This window comes from Falco cherrug, chromosome 2 (genome assembly GCF_023634085.1).
Source record: "Falco cherrug isolate bFalChe1 chromosome 2, bFalChe1.pri, whole genome shotgun sequence".
Lineage (NCBI taxonomy): Eukaryota > Metazoa > Chordata > Aves > Falconiformes > Falconidae > Falco > Falco cherrug.
Window position 1 is genome coordinate 81,709,500 of NC_073698.1, and position 21,238 is coordinate 81,730,737.

General features: G+C 40.0%; 1 protein-coding gene across 1 annotated transcript in view; it reads left to right on the top strand.

The window, feature by feature from the left end:
• Positions 1–21,238, top strand: part of EFHC2 (EF-hand domain containing 2) — a 61,393-nt gene that overhangs the window by 17,293 nt on the left and 22,862 nt on the right. The window contains exons 4-9 of the mRNA XM_055703146.1: positions 3,846–4,069; positions 6,929–7,180; positions 8,750–8,857; positions 9,183–9,321; positions 17,182–17,347; positions 18,329–18,471. Coding sequence (XP_055559121.1) covers positions 3,846–4,069; positions 6,929–7,180; positions 8,750–8,857; positions 9,183–9,321; positions 17,182–17,347; positions 18,329–18,471 — 1,032 coding nt within the window. The remainder of the gene's footprint in view (positions 1–3,845; positions 4,070–6,928; positions 7,181–8,749; positions 8,858–9,182; positions 9,322–17,181; positions 17,348–18,328; positions 18,472–21,238) is intronic.

Consider the following 21,238-nt stretch of genomic DNA (forward strand, 5'->3'; position numbering starts at 1 on the left):
CACAAGCGGGAAAGTGAAGCTGCAGTCAGCTCCTCCAATGTGACCGATTATCTAAGAGGCCTCCCTTGAGGCCTGGAAGTAATTGTGATTTTGCCTTACTTGATGGTAGCCTAGATGTTTTGAGATGAGTGAGTAAGTGAATGTAAGAAGCCCCCTTGTTTATTGCAGCAACAGTAGTGGTTGCTTCTCCTCCTTTCTGTGCAAGCAGTCGAAGAGTGTCCAAACTCCAGGTGTTACCCATTCCTCTCTTCCCTCTGATGCACTCTTGAGTAGTGCAGAGGGAGTCAGAAAGCTGTGCTGAGGAAGTTCTTGATACCACTTCATTTCTCCTGCAGAGCAGTGTAGCAGCAGAGATATAATCATTTGCTGCTCAGCTTCATGAGCTGCCCCGTAGTCAAAAAGCCTTCACTACTATTCAGGTCTTCTTAAGCTGCTGCTGTAGTTGCCAAATAATCAGAAGCCCTGAGAGAAAAGAAGATACGCTGCAGATTATGGTGTGGGAACTCATTGCCACCCTCACTGTCAGAGAAAAGCAGTACTTCAACTTCCTTTACAAGAGCACAGTAGAGAGCTTTAGCCTGATGAGATGCAAATATTTAAAATAATGCTTGGTGGTGCAGTAGGATAGCCTGCTCAATAAACTAACAAAAGAAACATCAAGAATAGCCATCCATCCTGAGCAATCTGAGTGTTGCACATGCCCAGATCCTCCTTTAACAGCTTGTAGCAAATTTCTAGAAAAGTAGAGATGTAATTATTTTCCAGAAGGAAGGACAATTTTAAAAATGCTGTTTTGAAACCTAACCTCAGCTGATCAGGTTTTATTAAATTTCAAATTCAACAATATGAAATGTATCCTCTACATGTGTAGATCAGGTACAGTGATACCTAATAAAAGCAAAGGATTGCTACAGATATTATCTTCACAAGCCACTTTCCATTAGGAAGGAAATTCTTATCCCTCAGAAGAAAACGGGCATGTGTACTATACTTTGAAAAGTGATATGAAAAACTAGCTGAAGGCTTATTCACCAGATTGGAGGTGAATATGCCCTCAGAAAACACCTCATATTAGAAAATTGTGAGCCATTATGTTTCCACTAAAATGATGATTCAACAGGATTTGCATTTATATAGAGGACTATTCTGACAGCATATTATCTGATGATTTTTGTAGGGGTGACTGAAGGATTAGTGTAAAACAGGTAACATTTTAAAGTATGTGGTTTTGTTAATGGTAATGTGATGCAGTTTTGCATCATATTATAATGTACTAATTACCATGTTTTCTAACATTTCCACAAGGATGAATCTTAAATATGTGTCTAAGTAATGTTTAAGGAGGTAGAGGTTCAAATTTGTTTTACAATCAAAGGTCAGTAACCAGAATATCGGATTTGGTACATGTGAAACATCAGAATGCTCAAGGGTTCTTAAATAATTATTTTAATGAGGACATAAAGTAAATCTGCTTTGCTGCTTTATTCACGTGAAAAATTAAGGGTATGTTTTCATTGTAGGAGTTGGAAGTTAACAAACAACTCAGATAATGTAGCAGTGGAAGGTATTTCATACAGATTAGTCCTTGGGGAAATAGAGCGAACAATGAAGAATTTCCGTGGACTAACTTGGGAATAAGGCCATTCAACAGCAGACAAAACCACACAGAGATATCTTTCTCTGTCCTTTTCTGCTTCTCTTTATCCCCTCTCTCCCCAGGCCCTCCTCCACCCCCACCTACCTCCAAAACAAAATAGCAGTGCTGGAAAATCATCAAACGGGACTCAGTGGGAAACCCTACCAGATGCACAGCTGAAGGGCACTGGATCCAGTTCTGTAGTGAGAGATAATGAGATAGACCTTTTACATAATTGTGTCTAATAAACTGTTATTGTAGTAGTACGTTAGTACTGGCACTATTTTTAGTTCTGGAATTTTTTTGTGTTTACTGTAGTTGTCTTGAAGTTGAACCTTTTGTAATTACTGTAATTTTAAAGTTGTTTGGAACCCATGGTAGCAAGGAATTATTATAATAGTATGGGTTGCTGGTTCCTCTCTGGTCTTAGCCAGTGGGTATCTGCATTATAAAGCTGGTGTTACAGAGGTGTCTGGCTTGGTAAGCCCAGTGAAGGTCCTGAGGTTGAAGGCTGGTCGATCTTTTTATTCTCTGCAGGGTATTTTCACATGACTATATTGAGGTATTGATGTGGCAAAACTTTCACTGTTGTCCTTTTTGTTCTCTCATAATGCTGAAAAAAAGTTTAGTCCCAGGTATGCTGATCTGCTGTTCTTTGTGAACTCTTAACTTTATTCAAAATAAATCGTAGTTCGTCATACATGCAGCTGCACACCTTTCTTTAATGTATGTGTCACATTTTTGTTTAATCTGCTGAGTTTATATGTTGTTTCTAAAACAGTTGTAGTATCACCGGATCATTGAGGTTGGAAGGGGTGTCTAAAGATGCCTAGTCCAACCCACCTGCTCCAAGCAGGGTCAGCTAAAGCCAGATACCCAGGGCCATGTCCAGTTGGGTTTTAAGTATCTCCAGGAATGGAGACTTCACAACCTTTCTGGGCAGTCTGTTCCAGTGTTTGATCACCGTCACAGTAAAAAAAATTTTCTTGTGTTAAGATGGAATTTTCTATCTTTTAATTTGTGCCCATTCCTTCTTGTCCTGTCTGTGGGCACCACAGAGAAGAGTCTGGCTCTGTCGTCTTCATTCCCTCCCATCAGCTATTTATAAACATTGATTAGTCCACCTGCCCGTGCCTCCTCCCCCCCCCCCCCCCCCCCCCCCCCGCCATCTCTGTTCTAGGCTGAACAGACCCAGCTCTCTCAACCTTTCCTCTTATGAGAGATGCTTCAGTCTCTTAATCATCAGCAGTGAGTATATTTGAAGCATTACCCAATTCATCAATGTATTTGTGAGTTTTCAGGTGATAGACCAAGAGCAGATTCCTTCTCTTTTAATGTGTTAAATATAAACAAACACAATGATCTCAGAATAACAGTCCTTTCATTTGAAGACTATCGGAAAATTTAAGTGTGTGCTTACTTTAACAAAGCTAAAATGTCTGGTTTTTTTCTTCTGCTCCACCCTCCCGGCCTTTCTTTTTCTTTTGGATAGTGTTCCTGTTAGACTATGGGTTATGAGTTCCCGGCTCTGTATTTTTGAGCTGGATTGTTTACTGCAGCCCAGCAATCAGCCCAGCTCATCTCTGTGGTCTCGACTTTCAGTGTGCTCCTTAAGGAAGCTTAGTTGAATGTGCCTGCCTCCATGCTGGATAGGGTCACACTTTTTTCCTTGGTAGGGCAGGTTTTTTCTCTAACCTTAGCTACATATGGCTTTTCTCACCCTGCAGAACTTACAGATGAATGTTGTCCCTCCCATACAACCCCACCACATGGTTTTTGCACAACTTTATGGGTGTGTTTTTTTAAAAGAAAAGTTAATGATACTAATGAGTACTGGAGACTGCTGTTGCTTTTAAAAAAAGACATCTCTTTTCATAGTGAGAAATAATACCGACCTGTTATGTTTGCACCAACAAATGGGAATTTATTCCAGTGGTTCCAGTTTTCTCCAGAAGGTGGTAATTTTCTGTATGAACCTCAATAAAATACTAGAACTTACAGTTACAGAAGATGATCAGTGTGAAATATTGTTGTTATTAAAAAGGATACTCTTACCTAGTAGTTCTTTTGTTTAATGGAGGATAATTTTGTTTGTCCCATATGGCTTCAGCTGTTTTGGTCATATCAGCATAGAAAATTAGCAAGTCTGTGATGTGATCCTTAGAGCAAAGGATATTTACTCTATGAATTTATTCTAATTCTTTTACAGGAACTATTGTTCGACGGCATCGGATTCCACTTCCACCTCCTTATGAAAATCAGTTCTATACTATAGATCATTTTAATATCAACATAGAAGTAATCCTTTATGCCCGAAAATACAAGATTATAGATTGTGACCAGTTTACAAAACATTTCTTGAGGAAGATGGGAGTTAGATTAAATCCTCCCGCAGATCGTCCAGATGACCCATACACCAAAGAACGGCAAAAGGTCAGATGAGGCAGTAATAGTGAAAACTTGGGTTTAATAGAACTGCCATTGCTATTAGTAATATGCATTATATAAAATATTTCTCTAATAGCAAATAGCAAAGTAGCTATTTCAACATAATAAATCCCAAGAAAAAACTTGCTTTTAAAAATTTTATTATATGGCTCGTTGTACTAACATAGTGAAGTCCAAAATATAACTGATTTTCTCCTGATGTGTTTCACACATCTTTTGAAATAAACCAAAATTAATTGGTAAAAATAAAATAAACCTTTCAGTATTAAACCAAAAAGAAAAAAATGGACCTATTATATGTTCTACTTATGGTTTTGCTCGAGCTAATTTAATGATAATAAACACTTTTAAAATGTTTAAAGGAAGATCTAATTGGAGTTGTGGTTCAAGCACATCCATGGCTTCCTGCACACTCACTTGGTCTATTCATATGTCTATCTTTCATGTCTACCCCACATGTTAGTAACAGCCCTTTGCATATATAAAGCAAATTCTTCTGCCACACAGAATACAGCACTCTGCAGTTTTAAGGATTGTGAGGTTTTATTTGAAGGCAGTTCCCCCTTCCATGAGTATATGGGAGCACATACATGCCTCCTCCAAAAATGTCACTCACTGCTCCTGGTTGCTATGTGGATTTCCCTCTGCAGGATTTGGGGTCTTTTCTCTTTGTAGTGGGAGTGATGTTTTCTGTAGGGAATAATGACAGTTTCTTTCAGTTCTGTTTTTCTTGAATAATATGAGTGCAGATGGCACACTATTTTTCTCTTGACCTGACTCGGCTAGGACTGTTGGTCCTCGATATGCAGCCTGTCGTTATATATCCAGCCTAATACTCTGAAAGCAACAAATACTCCATGTGTCTGTTGCATTCAACTTAATCCTTCTATTGAGAAAACTGCTGCAGCTCTCAGCAGCAAAAATGGAAGGTAATTATGACTGAGATGTGTAGGACAATTTGCATATCTCTAAGGCACTCTCAGGCCAACATGTTGATTTCACTTCATTGATACTTTTAGGGTTTTTGCAGTCTTCCAGTGAAAAGTAGTATTTGTAGTACGTCTCCTGGTTCTGCATAGTGGTGACTCAGGCTAGCCATGGGTTCCTTTTCCCTTGGTTAGGCCTCATAGGTGCAGGTGTATATTGACACATGCTGACTTGTCTTGATATTGGCAGACTGTCAGCATTACATATGGTACTGTGTCACCTGCTTAGATTTACTTTTTTAAGGGGAAAAAAAGCGCAAAACATTCAAATATTGTGCATACGTGTGTCTAAAGAGAATGGAGCAGGGGAAAAAGCTTTGTGAAATGAGAGCATCAGAAGACCAAAAATTACTCAAATCTATGTCTTAGTATTCTCAGTTGTTGAGAAATTACGGTAAAGTTTTTTAGCAAATTCTGGATGCTTTATGCTCTCACTTTCCTGTGACATATTTGTGGAAGGTAATTTTTTTATTTATTTAGTGTGTATTGTGTATTGCTCTGGACTGTTCTGAGCAAAATTAAATCATTTTGCACCAGACTCTTAATAGATGTCCAGAAAATGAAGGTATGGAGGAAAGTAAGGAATATGATGAGATAGGAAGTGGCATCAATGAAAAATGTAGCAGACCCCTTAGATTCATATTTCTGTGTTGTTGGAGGCAATATCCCGTGGATGCTGTTATCTGGCTCTGTCGCTCTATTTGGTTTTTCATTGCATCTTCAAGGGTCAGGAGGGAGGAAAGATGGTACTGGGAAGGCAAATAACTGGGTTGTAGCAGTATGAGCATGATGATGCCTGAAATGGAAGGAGTGCTGCAGATCAGCAGGGACATTGGCAGGCAAAACTTAGTTCTGCTCTCCTTATTTTAAAATTTGATGCTCTGAACAGGCCTTTTCCCTCTCAGATTTTTAAGGCCAGAAATCACGTCAGTGGATAGATATAAATATAGACAATGATATAAGCTGCGCAGAGTCAACAGTTCTTTCTGTTAAGATAGTTCAGCTTACATCGTCTCGTTGAGGTCTCTCACCATTCTTCTTTGAAAGCAATTTTGTAAAATGTTGGATCAGAAGGACTGTCTTGCCCCTTTAACCGATTTTGGACATGATGCATTTTGACTTGGGAAATGTTCAGGTCACCATTTATGTATGTGACTGTAACTAACAGTATGTAAATGCAGTTCTCAGGTTGAATCATCATCCTGGAATCTGATTTATTGTAGTATTACTGATATTGCAGCAACCATGACTGTAGATAGCATCTTGTCATAGATCACATTAGCTGGAATATATCTGTAGTTGGAGATTTGCTATTCCTTTTCAGACCTATTGGTGTATGTTGAGAGAACACACATACCCAGTACCTGCCAACTGTATGACATGAAGCAAAAGTTAAGAAACTATGTTTTAAAGCTAAAAGAAAGAAAACATTAAAGGGAAAGGAAAGAATTAATTCTTTATACCACATCATCTATAAAAAATACTTTTTAAGGAGGTAAATCAGGAAGGGTGATGCTGTTTGGAGTTGTAGTCATCTGATTACCGTGGGCAATTTGAAAATATGAGCTGTACTATAAATAATTCAACAGTTCCCTGATCTGAAGGACCTTATTGCAAGAAAAACAAGGATCAAAACCAATCCAAAATTCTTTTCATATGTTTTCTGAGGGCACAGCAACCCTGTAAATAGTTCTTTGGTAATGGCTTAAATAGTGTTTCATGTATTGTAGTTATGTGGTGTTATTTGAAAATCTTAAAAGCATGTTTTAAGATTAGATGGTACACTGCAGTTTGTTATCTTGTTTTTAAGAGCAAATAATTAAAAAGGTGTTTCTCTAAATTTCTACTTTATCTGCAGATTCTGGATAGTATGAAGCCACTGCGTCCTTATGAGCGCATTGACACTTTGAAACAATTTCTGGAGCATGATGGACATGTTTTACGTTTTTTCTGTGTGTGGGATGATCCCAAATCCATGTTTCATGACCCACGGGAACTTGTTCTGCACTATTATTTGTCTGATGATACTATTGATCTAAAAGAAATCATACCAGTAAACTCAGGCCGGGATGCAGTTCCACTTTTCCTCAGAAGAGATAAGCTTCCAAAGGTCAGGAATGAAAATTTCAGTTTATTTCAAATTCTTCTGCTAATTAAGAAATATTAAATGCCTTATTTTAAAAATCCTGTATTAGGTTTGTAATGATGTTTAGAAAGTGTTGTCAGAGTATTAATCATAATTGCATGATTTAGGTTTTGCACACATTTGTATAATAATAAGTGATGGGAAAAAAATAACTTCAGGCTTGTCATGCCTAAATTAAAGGAGACAGTTTAGTCAGAAAGATATCCTATGGTTTTCTTTCTGCCATGTTAGAGTATTAAGGTAAAGGTATTAATAAAGTTCTGCATTAATGGAAGTCCGTAAAAGTAATTAATACTGATAAACTAATGTAAAACTGAGGTGAATTCAGATTTGATCCATGTCTTATATTTGGAACCTTTGGAAAAGTCCAGGTTTAGTATTCCGTAACATTACTTCCTTCTAGCAAATCTAGAGTGATTTCTTAAAATTGGGGCCTTATGCAAATCTAGTTAAAATCAATAGGAATCCATGAATGAGCTTTGTCAGGCATTAATCAGGTGCTTATTTGGGAATGCTCCTCTTGGCGAAATCTTTAAGGGGTTTGAGTCCTCTAACTTATTATAACTATAAAATTAATAAGCTGGATACAATTCTGTATCACTCTGAACAGAACCTGGTGATAGAATAACTCAACCCACAGATGGAGTGAAATACTGGGAAATATTTTCTCTCCTTTCCTTCTAATACTAGTCATCTATTTATGATGCTATAGATCTATGTGAGATTTTATAGCAAAAAACATTCAGAAAAATACTGCATTTTTCTCACCTTGTGTATCTGATGTTCTGAGATGCTGATTTAGCAGTGGCTCTATTACCAGACCTCTTCTACCACTGAAGTGCATGTTGCAATTTTAAGGGCTGGCTTTCTCTGAATTCAGTGGAAATTTTGAGAAGGACAGCAGAGGAGATCAGTCAAAAGTTGGGGTGTCAGGGAAGGTGGTAAGACAAAATAACTCAATTTGGTTACCCTGCATCAACAGTTTGTTCATAATTTTTAAAAATGTAGTGCGTTTGTGTATTAAGTTTGATATTACTAGGATAAATTACTATTGTAATTTTGAAACTCACAATAGAAAGAAAAATACTAACATTTTTAGCAATAGAATCATTCTGACTTGAATCCCATGTATATGTGCAGTGTTTAGCGTACAGTAGGACCAACTCTGAGTGGTTCTTATGCATGTTTTTATAATTATTACCCATCAAAATAATAGCTTTTAGAACAGATGTTGACAACGATGTGCTACTTTGTGTGCGCTAACCTTTACTTTCTGTTTACTTCCAAGAAAATGCAGACTTTACTCCTGGATACACAGTAAGATTCTGAATGCTGCTTCTGGCATACATACCGGCTTTTGATGTATAACTGGCTTTTAGGTTTAGTGTTGTAATCTTAACTTACAATTTACTAAAAAGTCTCCCAAGAAAATACTGCAGTAACAGTCTGTAAAAACCCTGCTAATTCTAAGGTAACAGTTCTTTTTCTTTGCTGTTAACTCTATTTCTTAAGAGTTTGTCTTTTTTCTTGCAGTGTGCTCCTAGTGAGCTGTATCAGCCAGGTGCAATCACCAGTCGCACTGTTCTCAATGTGTTTGGAAAGTTAGGAAACAGAGACCGGTACATTCTGGACAATCGTAAGGTCAGATGTTACTGAATGCTTCCAGCTGTTGAATGTCTTTATAGTAGTTTTTGTAATTTCTGTGGTTGTTATCCTCTACAACAGAGTTAGTTATAATATTGTGTTTCCACTGGAGAATAGTGCAAATGAAAGCTACTGAGATTTACTGTATGTAAATTCTGTATTTGTGAAAGTGATGTAGGTTAGCATGGGGTGAAAAATGCTTGCAAATGGGCTATGAAGGTTACATTTTAAATCACATGCACTAAATGACCTAGATTTTAAGAAAGGTTGTGGGATTCTGAGATTTATAGAGCTGCTATATAAAAGTTTCCTCTTTCATTAGACAGGAGCAGTGCATCAGGAATTTTACAGAGACAGTGACCTGAAAATAGGGGCAGTAATTAATGTTTGGGGAAGGAAGATAATACTCTGTGATTGTGATGAATTCACTAAAGAATATTACAGGACAAAGTACGGAATTGGTAAGTAGTGATAATTATCCTTTCCTTATGAGCATTTTTACACTTTGTTTGACAGAGCTGTCTTTGAATTTTATTACTGACAAAACATGTTCATTAAAACCTTTAGCAATAACAATCTGTTGTAGGCTGTTAACAGCAAAGCAGTAATTTTGCAGGTGATCCAGAAGGGCTTTTTTATATGTTACTCCATTGAAAACTAACACATAATGTAGATTTTCTGTTCCTAACTGTCTCTATTTTAAAACTAGAATGACAAAATAGTCATATGGATAGGCTGCCATTTCTTCTCCTTTCCTTTCCCCTCCCATTCCAATAGCTGTGTTTGCAGTCAGAAAATAATGAAGAGCATGTAGTGAGCGAGTAAGTAGAATGAGCTAAATTATTCCCCATTATACTATGTTTCATTTTATATGGATGTCAGAATCCTCACATAATAAGATTTTCTGACAAGGCAGTAGTAGTGTATCACATTATTGGTTTTTACAATGCAGTTTTGTGTATTCTGGACCATTAGAGTATGTATCCCGTGAAGTTTCAGTGCTGAATTCTGGAAACATTTAGCAACTATGTCCACAATGGAAAAGCATTTTGGAAATGTATAACAATAGGGGCTTTCATTTATCTGTCTTTGAATTCCCTCAGTCAGACTTGCTAATGGTTCTATTATGGACATCTTTGTGCAAAAACAACTTAGTTAATTTCTGGCAGTTCATTCGTTCAAAAAGTATAGCTAAGTGTCTGACTGTTCAGAGACGGTTGGAAGAATCCTACTATGGCCTTTCTCTCACACTGTGAAACAAAATACCTGAGTAGACTATTTCTTTCAGCTTGACTTGTGATCAGATAGTGTAGTGTTTGGATCAAAGCTTGTCTGCTGCATTGGGGGAAAGAAATGTTGTAGCACTGCCATTACAACACTAAATTTCTTAATTGCAAAACATGACTCATAAGGACTTTTTTAATAATAGCTTGGCACATCTGTACCGAAATAAATCTTTTCTTATACTGGCCAGTGTGTGAGGAAGCCATATTCAATATCCATAGTATTATCTATAATAACAGTGAGTCTGACTCCAGAGATGCAAAACAGGGGGTTCTTCCCTGAGTATTTCTTCAGCCAAGACTGCTGCCGCTGTTTGGCAGCAGTATCTTCTGCCTGAGCAAAATATCCTGGAACAGTGAATGGGGATTTCTTACTCACAGCAGGCAATAAATGAAACGCAGCTGACCATTCTGTATCAACCAAGCAATATAGCCAAGTGTTACATGAACGCAAAGGCTCTCCCCCTCTTATAACGCTGGCTCAGTCATTACTGGTTCTGTCTCTGGGTATTAAAGTTAGGTGGTTTATAAGTTAGGAGAAGTCAGAAGTTGTTGATGTGCAGAATTCTAGAAAAGTGGGACCGTAGGTGGTCTAGTCCATTCCCATTGTTCTGAGGCAGGATAGCATATATACATAGATGGTCACTGACTGATGTTTGTATAGCCTTTTATCAGCACCCTCGAGTAGAGGAGATTTCTTTGCCTCCTGAGGTATCTTGTCCTAACCTCATAGTTAAAAATGCTGCTTAATAGCTACTCAGAAGCTTGTTTGTGTAAACTGAGCGAGTAACTTTTTTGTCTTACATGTTACTGGACATGGAGAAAAATGGCTCAGTATCCTCTTTTTGTAACAACCTTGTACATATTCGAACACTATTCCAATACACTGTTTTACCAACCTACCCTCCTCCCAGGCCATTTGCTGCTAGGGGAAACCTTTCAGTCTTTCCCCATAGTCCATTCTTTTATATCTGTGATAATTTTTCTGTTTTTTCTCAGTGCTCTCTCCAGTTTCTCTGCCTCCTTAACACATAACACACAAAGATGTGCTCTAGCTGAGACCTGCAGAAAACTGGGAAGCATTTTGCACGTACCCTTAAGGATACATGATAGCAGAGACTCTGTCTCACATGAAAAAAACATCCATCTTGATGCAGCCTGTCTTGTTCAGAGAAAATACACTCTTTCTTCGAGATAAAAGATTCTCACGATTTGCTGTGAAATTCCTCCTTGCTTCCCCATCAGGATTAAAAAAAAAATGTAGGGTGACTTTTTAACTAGAAGGGACTAGGAGTAGAATCAAGCTAGTTTTTGGCTTAGAAGCAGGCTTTGAAAAGGTGAGGTTTCACCATTTATTCTTAGTGAGTTAGAAATTTTGTTTGTGTCTGGTGGACATACAAGGTACTCTCAGTGGGCTTAGTCCCACAAAGTGCCTGGCATTCTGCTTCCATCCAATTAAACACTGAAACATGCTTAATTGCAGTTTGAGTCCAGGGAGACCATTTACTTAAGTAAAAGTAAGCAAGTGGATAAATTAGTTCTTAAATCAAGGCACAGGGCTCAGCACCTCATGGTATCAATTCAGCTGTTTGTTACTGTGTTTTCACATTACTTCAATTTATACTCTTCTGCCAAAGCCATTAAAGAGTCCAACATTTATTTTTGACTCCACAGTTTCAGTAGTAGTTGTTTTCTGGTGGAATTTGCCCTTTAGGAGAATTAAGGGCAGTTTAGATTTCCCTTGAAGTGAGTGATTATGATATCTGATATATTTCCAATGTTGGGTTTGCCTGTTTTACTCTTTATACCGTTTGTGAAAAGCAAAGGAGAGCTTTTCCACGGATAAACAATAGCTAATGCCCTTCAACAGGAAGCTAATGACATTAATGTCATCTAGCAGTGCTATGAATACAAGAGAAAAAACGCCTTAATGTGTGTGATATTATCTGTCCAGACTTGCTAGTGTTAGCCTCAGAGGAGAAAAATATTCTATAGCCATGTAGGTGTTATGGTCAGCCAGCTGAAACTTAAAATATACTGATGTGCGGGGCGTGGGGGGAAGCTGATACTCATTCTTTTCACTAAATACAGTATCTTGGCACAGAATTGAGTATAAAGTGTAGAGTTGAGTATCAAGTGTTCTTTTTTAAGTAACAGATTGTTCTTGAAGGAACAAAACCAGTAAAATCTGGTTTCCTACTGATTTTTATTCAATGTCCCGGCACCTCCCAAGCCTGTCTGTTACGCCTTTTCGCAGCACCCTGTGATTCCTCTCCTGTCCCAGCTCTCCTCCCTCTCCCACCCCCTCATTTCTCAGGCTCCCTCTCTGACCTGCTGCCTGGGCAGAGCAGCGTGCGGGGTGATCGGCTGGCCAGTACGTGTGTGCTTTTGGCCAGGCAGCTGTTGCTGGATAACAGCTGACTTCTTACTTTTCCCTCAGTGGGGGCATTAAAGCCTGCTGCCAATTTTCAGTAGACTCATCAGAGATCAGAGTCTCTGTGGCGTCTAACCTCTCCACTACATGTGGTGGAGACTGAGCAGCAGCTTCTAAATATACTTGTGCATTTAGAGATGCCTTTTTTCCTTAGGTAACTGGAGTAATCATGAAGGCAGACTCTGTTAAAGGAGATTTTCTTTGAATCAGAGTGAACACTGCCATGTTTTAGCTGCATGGACGGTTCTATGAGCATTAGGTTTTCTTTAATCCTGCATGTCAAAGTTGTGAAAGTGGTGGTATTGTCTTCTTATTTTACTTCTTGCCTAAATTGTGGGACAGACTCTCACAAAAACAGGTCTCAGCTGTTTGTTATACATCTCCTCTTATGTGTAGGAATCATCATGTTAAAGTGTCATCCCTCCAGGTTATCACCACCTCTTCTATTGTCAAAGGCTAGTGGGATATCTCTCTCCTGTTCTCAGCTGTAATGCTCAGAGGTGTCTGTCCTCTTCCTCTGGAGGTAGAATTTCTTGCCTGCTTGGGATATGCTGATATTCAGTATGGTTATCACTCTAATCCAAAATACGTAGCACTTGACTCTTCCTTGAAAATGGTTTTATCTAGCACGAGGGGTTTCTTACAGTTCTTCAACTGAGGGCAGAAGGTAATCTTATGATGTATACCAAAATCTTAAAGTCTATACTGAAACTAAAAGCAGACAAGCCTATTCAAGCTGGTTTAATGCTGCCTCTGTGGCAACAAATTCTTCTTGAAGAGTTTAGTTTTTCTTAAGGCGGCTATCCTTATCTTCAGCTTGTTTATATGCTAAAGATGTTAAAAATGCTAAAGCTGGAGTTGTTTTGTTTCTTGCTGTTACTGGTGCTTTTTCAACTCTCACTCAGATTTTGATGTCATGAGAAAAAGTTACTAGTATGTGGTACATTTGATATACTATATATCTGAAATATATATGTGAAATAAATCCCCTAGAGCCAGCCTTCTCCTGCTGGGCATCAATTGATGCAGTAACAAGGGGTGAAATTGTCTATGGGAGAAATACTTGTGCTATTCTTTCTGGAAGTAGAAATTTGTAATCCTGGACTTTCAATTTATCCTCTACCCACTGTAGATTCTCACTGAAAATGTTACAGCCTGGAAGAAGAGAGCATTGATTCTTTTTCCAGACTGGACAGAGGTAATTTTCTTAAGAAACAGTGATAACCTTGAGGGGAGTGCATTTTTTGTGTAAGTGCAAGTTGTCTGATTCTACCCCACCGTTGTGTGGCAGAGCAAAGTTGAAATGAGATTTGAGGTTGGGTACGGCCGTTAGTCTACTGCACCTCATGGGGCTGTTTAAATGTTGCAGAAACAGGTTTTTAACTAGTTTCATAAACTGTATTTCTGCATGGCAATTTCTTTCTGAACGTTGTTATTCACAGGAGAGAATCTGAATATATAATCCTTTAAAATCCTGGAAGCTGTAGGTGGCACGAGGCTGGACATTTGCCTTGCTCTCTGTAGTGAATCTGAATGAAATAAGGTCATTTTATTTGGGGAAAGGGTGGGAACCAAAGCACAGAACTTCCCTTTGGACTCTGTTTACTCCAGTCTTGGGTTGTGAGGGATTCAGTGTACTCTGGGGCTAACATGATATTCCTCTTTATTTGTAGTTTCCTTCTAGTTTATAAATCTAATTTTCATCCACATGTGCTAAAGTACATGCAAAGGGAAATGCTTTAGGATTTCTTGATGAATGCCTTATGCGTGAGTACTAATGTGCATGCACTGTGACCGGCGTGGAAACACATGAGCTTGTCTTTTGGGTTCATCAGTTCAACCGCCTGTCCTGGCTTCCCAAACTCTTCTGGCAGGAAGCGAGTTATTTGCGGCCGTGCAAAGAGACGGGGTTTGTTTCTGCTGGAATACACTGCCACAAACCTCCGGACGCTGAGGGAGAAATTATTAGTGCCGATTCACATACTGAATAATTAAAAAAAAATAAAAATGGTTAAGGATGATAAAGAGAGTCAAGACCCTAATTAGAAGCAGGGGAGCTGCGGACCTCAGCGCGCGGCGGGGCGGGGCGGGGCGCGGCGCGTGGGCTGCCGCGCGGCCACGAGGTGGCGCTGTGGGAGCGCGGGAACGGCGCGCGCCAGCCCCCGGCGGGGCGGTGGGCGCCATCCCTGGGGAGAGGGGTGTTCCTCCCGGCTCCCGGTAGCTCGGGTGGCATCGCCCCCGGTAATCGTCACGGGAGCGGCGTGCCGAAGGGGTGCAACGTGGCACACTGCACAGGGCTCGGGAGGCAATTTTGTCACAAACGGCGTCTGGGAAACGGTATTTCGATGCACGTTTACATACACACGTGAGGTGGCTGTGAAAATTGCTGAATGGAGTTTCTTTCACGTAGGGGCTTGGCCTTTGCACTTCTGAATCACAGAAAGGGCACGTGCATTTTTTATGGAGAAAAATGTTGGCATGATTTTTGCAAAACCCCCTTTCACCTGATCCAGGTGAAGGCATTAGCTTTTCAGACCATATTCTTCTGAGAGGTAAAGGCCAAAGAAGACCTCATTGTTTTTTCAAGTCAAAGAAAAACTCTGACATCTGAATGCTTTCTATATTTTTCAATTTCATACTGATGTTAGGCAAGTCAAGATTTTAAGAAAGTATGTTGCTTTGATCTTCTGATATATCCGTGTTTAAAACATTTCAATCACAAACCAATTCAGAAAATGTTCCGAGTGACGGCAGTTTTGTCATTCTCCTCTATTTGCACTGAAACCCATGCTACACATTTAGGTTATTCATCTCTCTTCGGTTCTGGGTAGAAAAGTTAAATTTTTGAAAATCTTTTTTACAGGATCCACTTTTATACACTGGTCACCTAAATCACCTTTTGCCCCCTAGGCTGTGGTTTGTGATCCATCTTCCAGTTTGCCTTGTTTCTCTTTCAATTACTAGCCCAGGCAGCTCTCCCTTCTTCAGGGCAGCATCTCCAGCCCACCAGGCAAGGAGGTGATGCTCCGTGCAGGCAGTGCTGTGCCACTTGGCTCCGACCTACATGTTGCATCCGTGTTGGTGCAGGAAGGGCTCTGTGGGTTGTGGGGGGCAGCAGGCTGGGCTTGGGGCCACAGCAAAGAGGACCAGCTGCAGCCTGGGCTGCCCCAAGATCAAGCAAAGTGACTATCCCCCTCTGCTCAGCACTTGTTAGACCTCATCAAGTTACTGTGTCCCCTTTTGGGTATGCCAGGAGAGGAAAGACACGGACCGGCCAGTGTGAGGTCAGGTGGGGCCACAGGACAGTCAGGGCTGAGGAACACATCCCAGGGAGCAGGGCTTGCTCAGCCTGGGAAGGGCCCCAGGCCCCTGCCGGCACCCACCCATGGGGAGGTGGCTGAGACAAGGCAGCCTGGCTCCTTGCAGGGGTGTATGGCAGGAAGGCACGAGACAGCATGCCTAAGTGGAAACAAGAGGCTCAGGGCTGGGCGTCAGGAAAAACTTTGCTGCCAGGGCAGGCTGTGCAGGCTCCGTCCTGGAAGGTGTCAAGCCCCAGCTGAACACAGCCCTGAGCAGCCTGCTCTGGCCTGGGGCTGACTCTCCTAAGCAGGAGACTACACTAGAGACCTCCTGAGGTCCCATCCAACCTGAATTATCCTATATTCCTGTGATTTATGTCTTCATTTGCCTCAGGCCTGCCCGTTTACTTTCTCCCATATACAAGTTACTTACTTCCTCTTGCCTTTTCCATTTTCCATTAACCTTATTTAAGCAGCAGACGGTATTACTCTGTTGAAGTTTTACGTGAACCCCACTGGCAGCTGGAAGCTGTGTTGCAGCAGGAGAGCAGTGCAGGGAAGCAAACGGGCCAAATGGTACAGTAAGATTTTCACCAAGAGAGGAGTAAGGAGGGACCATAGGGCAGCTGGGCTTTTGGGAGCAACTGCTACGGGAAGTGAGTGCACGTCCCTGACCAGTCATGTCTCTGCTAAGTCAGGAGAGCTCCTGCTGTGTATCTGGGATAGTCAGGACCATTGATCACTGCAAGGAAAGACTTTTGACTGGGGAGAATGAGGGAAAACAAAGCTTCCAAAACTCTATATAAAGTGAGGTGTGGACTGAAGCTATTGGCTTCAATGTACCAAATTCTTCTCATATATGTATGATTTAAATAATGAATAAAATTTTATTTACTTATGTATTTATTTTCCTCTGGCAAAAACCAGAGGACAGGAAACTCATATTTACTTAGTCAAGTTGTCTCAAAGAATAAAACTGAAAAATTAATTTAGAATTGCTAATTTATTATTTTATCCCATTTTGAAACTATATTTGTCTTTCCTTTTGCCTGGGTGTCTTAATGATGTTTGTCAAACATTTTAAGATTATAGGTGAAGTCCTGAAACCCTTGAAGAAATTATGATTTTGCTGTTGGCTTCTATGGAGTAACTCTACACTGTAACAGTAGGAAGGATCCTGGTTTGACATTGATCAGTGCTCTGTTACAGAAATAGGCTAATAAGTATTCATATTGGAAGTTTAAATCCTTCGTAGAATGGCTTCATCAGAACAGTAATAAATAAGTCTTGCTGTCTTTGTTGTAGAGGATTTCACCCCAGTTCCATATAAGACTCCATCACCTCCAAAACCAAAAATCCCATTTCCTCCTTATACTGGATTTGGTTCCGAAGAGGATTCTCTGTGCTCCTGTATGGGTCTGCTTCCCAAGCCTCCCCAAAAAGATTTCAAGAAATTCATGGAGAAAGACAGGTATTTCAGTGAAAAATAATTCCAGTTTATTTAATTACATCTTTTCATGAAGGAGATAAATGTTAAGTAGGGCTGTAATTTTTTCAGCAAAATTTGCAGCTCATCAGACTTCTAAGGGACAGGTGCACCAGGACTAGTTTAGTGACATGGTACCCTAATAATTATTCTCCAAACTCAGTAAAATTTATCTTCTGAGAAGGCAAATATTCTCACCCTCCCATTGCCTACCTCCTCCCCTTTTGCTGTCTTCAGTAGGAGTTTGATAGAAGTCTTAGTCTAGGTATTAGTCAGGAATTTCGTGTGCTTCAGCAGTCCAACACTGATTTGTTTTTCTGTTTGACTTTCTGGCATTTGCTTTTTTTGTCTGCTGAATTTCATGCAGTTTACTCTAGCTATATTAAAGCATTAACTTTTTCCTTTCCATTATGAAATGTTTTGTCAGACAGTGGTTGTTGAAGCCTAAGCAGAACACAAGGTCATATGCTAGAGATTCACCTGTAGAACCTCCCTAAAAGAAGAAAGCTATTAGCAAAAGGCTTGGGAATGTATTGATAGTGTATATATAGTGGTGCAATAAAACATTTGCAGCACGATCACTGAACAAATATCCAACTAGTAACATCATCTGGTGGGCCTGATTTTGTGCAGATAATCCTAGTATGTATTGCTGTTCAGAATTTGATTTGAAAATATACCTACCTAAATGTGTTCTTCCTTCATAAATTTTCTGGAATGAATACAAATTCATTCCAGACCTGTGGCAGAGAAGTAATTTTCTCCTGAAAATGATTCTTTTCTATCTGACTGACTAGCTGGTTCTGTTAATTTAAGCTGAAAATGTTTTTTGACAAAAGTAGGGAATCTTACACCATTTCCCTTCTTGGTCCAGGAATAACACAATTAATGTATGTTACAAAACTCAGGAGAATGCATTTCTTAGTGCTGACTCTGTTTTTGATTTCTTGCCTCTTTGCTTTTTAGAAGTGGCATGCAAAGTAACATACTGCGCTTTCTTGCAAAACTCACCACAGATAGTCCTGTTGACAAGGATCGGAGATTTATTATTTCCTACTTCCTGAGTGATGACACCATTTCAGTTTTTGAACATACACAGCAAAACACAGGTAAGATGCAGTAATGTCTTGCAATCAGTCCCAGTTGCCCTGCTCATTTGATTAGAGTTTACAATAAACATTGTGGCCGGACTCGGCACTAGCAGAAGCAGGGATATGGATTTTTAAATGCAATGGGAATTACATCAGCAGGTCTACTGCATTATCTTGCATAGCTCTATGTCACATTAATTTATAACCTTCATCACTCACAACAGCTCTGTTCATTGTATGACAGTACTTCACAATATCCTTTCGGAAGTGGATGTTTAATGTGTTAGAACTTTTATTACATTTTAATTTGCAAATCTGGCCTTTAAACATTTGCTTTTGTAGTAGATAACATACAGGAATTGTAACTGGTGATAAATAGGGATGCGAAATGTAAGACATCAAGAATGAAAGAGTAAATGCTTTATTTTGTGGGATTGTGTTATGGTGTTATGAAACCTATATAGCATCCATTGTATAGAAGCAGCTTATGAAAACAAAACAGCTGTGATATTTTTAACACACTTCAACATTAATCATGTAGTGTTGAGCATCTGAAGAGTGAAGGTTGCCCTGCACTAGTGTCTGTGTATGCACGTGTGTGTGTATAATACTGAACTGAAGATCAAGAGCCAGACTACCCGTGTTTTAAGTGACAAATGCTTTGTTACTTCTCAGTTGCTTTATCACATTTATCCTATTGCTGGAGCATGGTCACCCAATGTTGTCATGGTTAAATTCTTTTGACTACTGTTGTCTGTTGTAGGCTGCCTCCAACTGAGGATATGAAAGGTTTTGTGATTTTCAAGCATTTTTTTATTTCCTTGGAGTGTCTTGCACACAGATGGAAGGACACAGCACTGGAAAGGGTGTCAGAAAGTCAGTAACTCAGAGAGACAGGGAAGCCTTGGGCTAAGAGTGATCTTGTTGGAGAGATTAGTGTATTTCTGTGAAGGCCACAAAACGTCTGCAGGAACAGTTTCAGAACAGTTAACATCCAGAAATGCTGTGGCATCTCTCAACATGTGCAGTCAAAGGACTGACTGATAAAATCAGAGAGAAAAAAAATCAGGAAATCACAGTCTCTCAGAGACAAGGAGGAAAGAGTAATAGAAGGTTTCCTTAGTTATCTTGTTAGGTTCTTGTGAAACCTTGTGACTAGCTCTTTTGATACTGCTTGAATTGCCCTCTATCACAATATCACTTCTTGGCACAGAGTACCTTAGCGTGGTATTTCAGGTGCACCCTGCAATGGGGACCAGCTCACCGTGCTCAGTACTGGCCTATCTGGTACTTCCAGCTCACTGTCTAGAGCGAAGACTGCCCTAGGGGGACTGTTCACTCCCCTTTGCTTCAGGCTCTGGTTCCAGCAGTTGACTTTCTGAGGTCGAGTTATTTAGCTTACAGTTGAAGACTAAGTACTCTTGCAACCCCACATTTAAGCCTTTATTGAAAATGATTTCTGATGTTAATCCTTTTCAGACCTATGATGAACATCACATCCATAAAAAATGAAGGTGTGGTGAATGTCTAGACCCTCCTGTATTCCTAGAGTACTCTTTTCTGTGCCAGTGGTGCTGCTAAGTCATTTAGAGTGCCCTGCACATAGGTAGGTTTTTGGGAAGGCCTGAGCCTTTTCGATGCCAAGAACTTCTAATGGTATCTCTGCTTGTATCCACCTATATTATGACTGCATAAATAGGGACCACACCCCCAACTACAATACAAGCAATTCTCTGGGAAATATTTTGAAAATATGTAGAGTACCTACCTAGGCTTCAATGAGTTAGCCCCGCTCCACTGCAACATCAAGATATAGCACTGTCTATGGCAGCAATGATCTGTCATTATTATTTTATGAGTTTCCTGCCATCCAGTGGCCTCTAATTTATGCAACTTCTTGTATTACAGCTAAATACACATACAATTATGTATATATTTATTATGTAACACTGCTGTGAGGCTCAAAATCAGCCCAGTTCTCCACTAGTGAATTACATTTGACTGGCATTCCTTTTGTCCGGAGACATAAAGGATGCTAAGGGTACAGCTGCACTGTTAAATTAAAGAAGTCAAGGGAACAGTTTGATTCTCAGACCCCAATCATATGTATTATCTGTTCCGTCGCTGCTGGTTCTCCTTTGCCATTGCAAAAGGCCCCACAGAGCCTGGGGCCCCTCCTGGAGGATGCTGAACTCCAGAAAACTCTCCTGCAAGGCAGTAAGGGCAGGGCTGCACCAGGTTTGGCTTGCTCCACTCTTACAAGTCATCTAACGCTATACCAGGAGGTTTTGCACACTCAAAAATTCAGATCCTTCTGCCACACCCAGGGGCTGCAATACATACCCTCGTTTTATGCTGTAAAGCACCGCTCTGTTGGACTGCAGCATAGCCCTCACTTACTTTCACACAAAAATAATAGCTGTGTCTTTAGACCCCAGGTTCATCCCATAGCACCCAGAGCAGGATTGGTCACACACTGTGCAGTGTAGATGTGGTCTGTTGGTCAGGCTCTAAACAGCATGGGACCAGAGATTGCTTCCTGGCTACCTTCTATTTTGGAATGAGAATATATGCTGGGATTGCAGCTGGGAGCCCGTTGAACATTGCTAGTCAAACAAAATGAAAAACAAAAAATGAGCAAGTTTGCATACCAACAATAACAAATGCTTTAAGATGCATTTGAAAGGCACATATTTGTAAATGGCTTTTAAACTTCCCCGGGATGTTAAAGTGAATGGAGTAGCTGACTTTCAGAGGTGGTAGAAAGGTGAAGTGGAAGGATGTG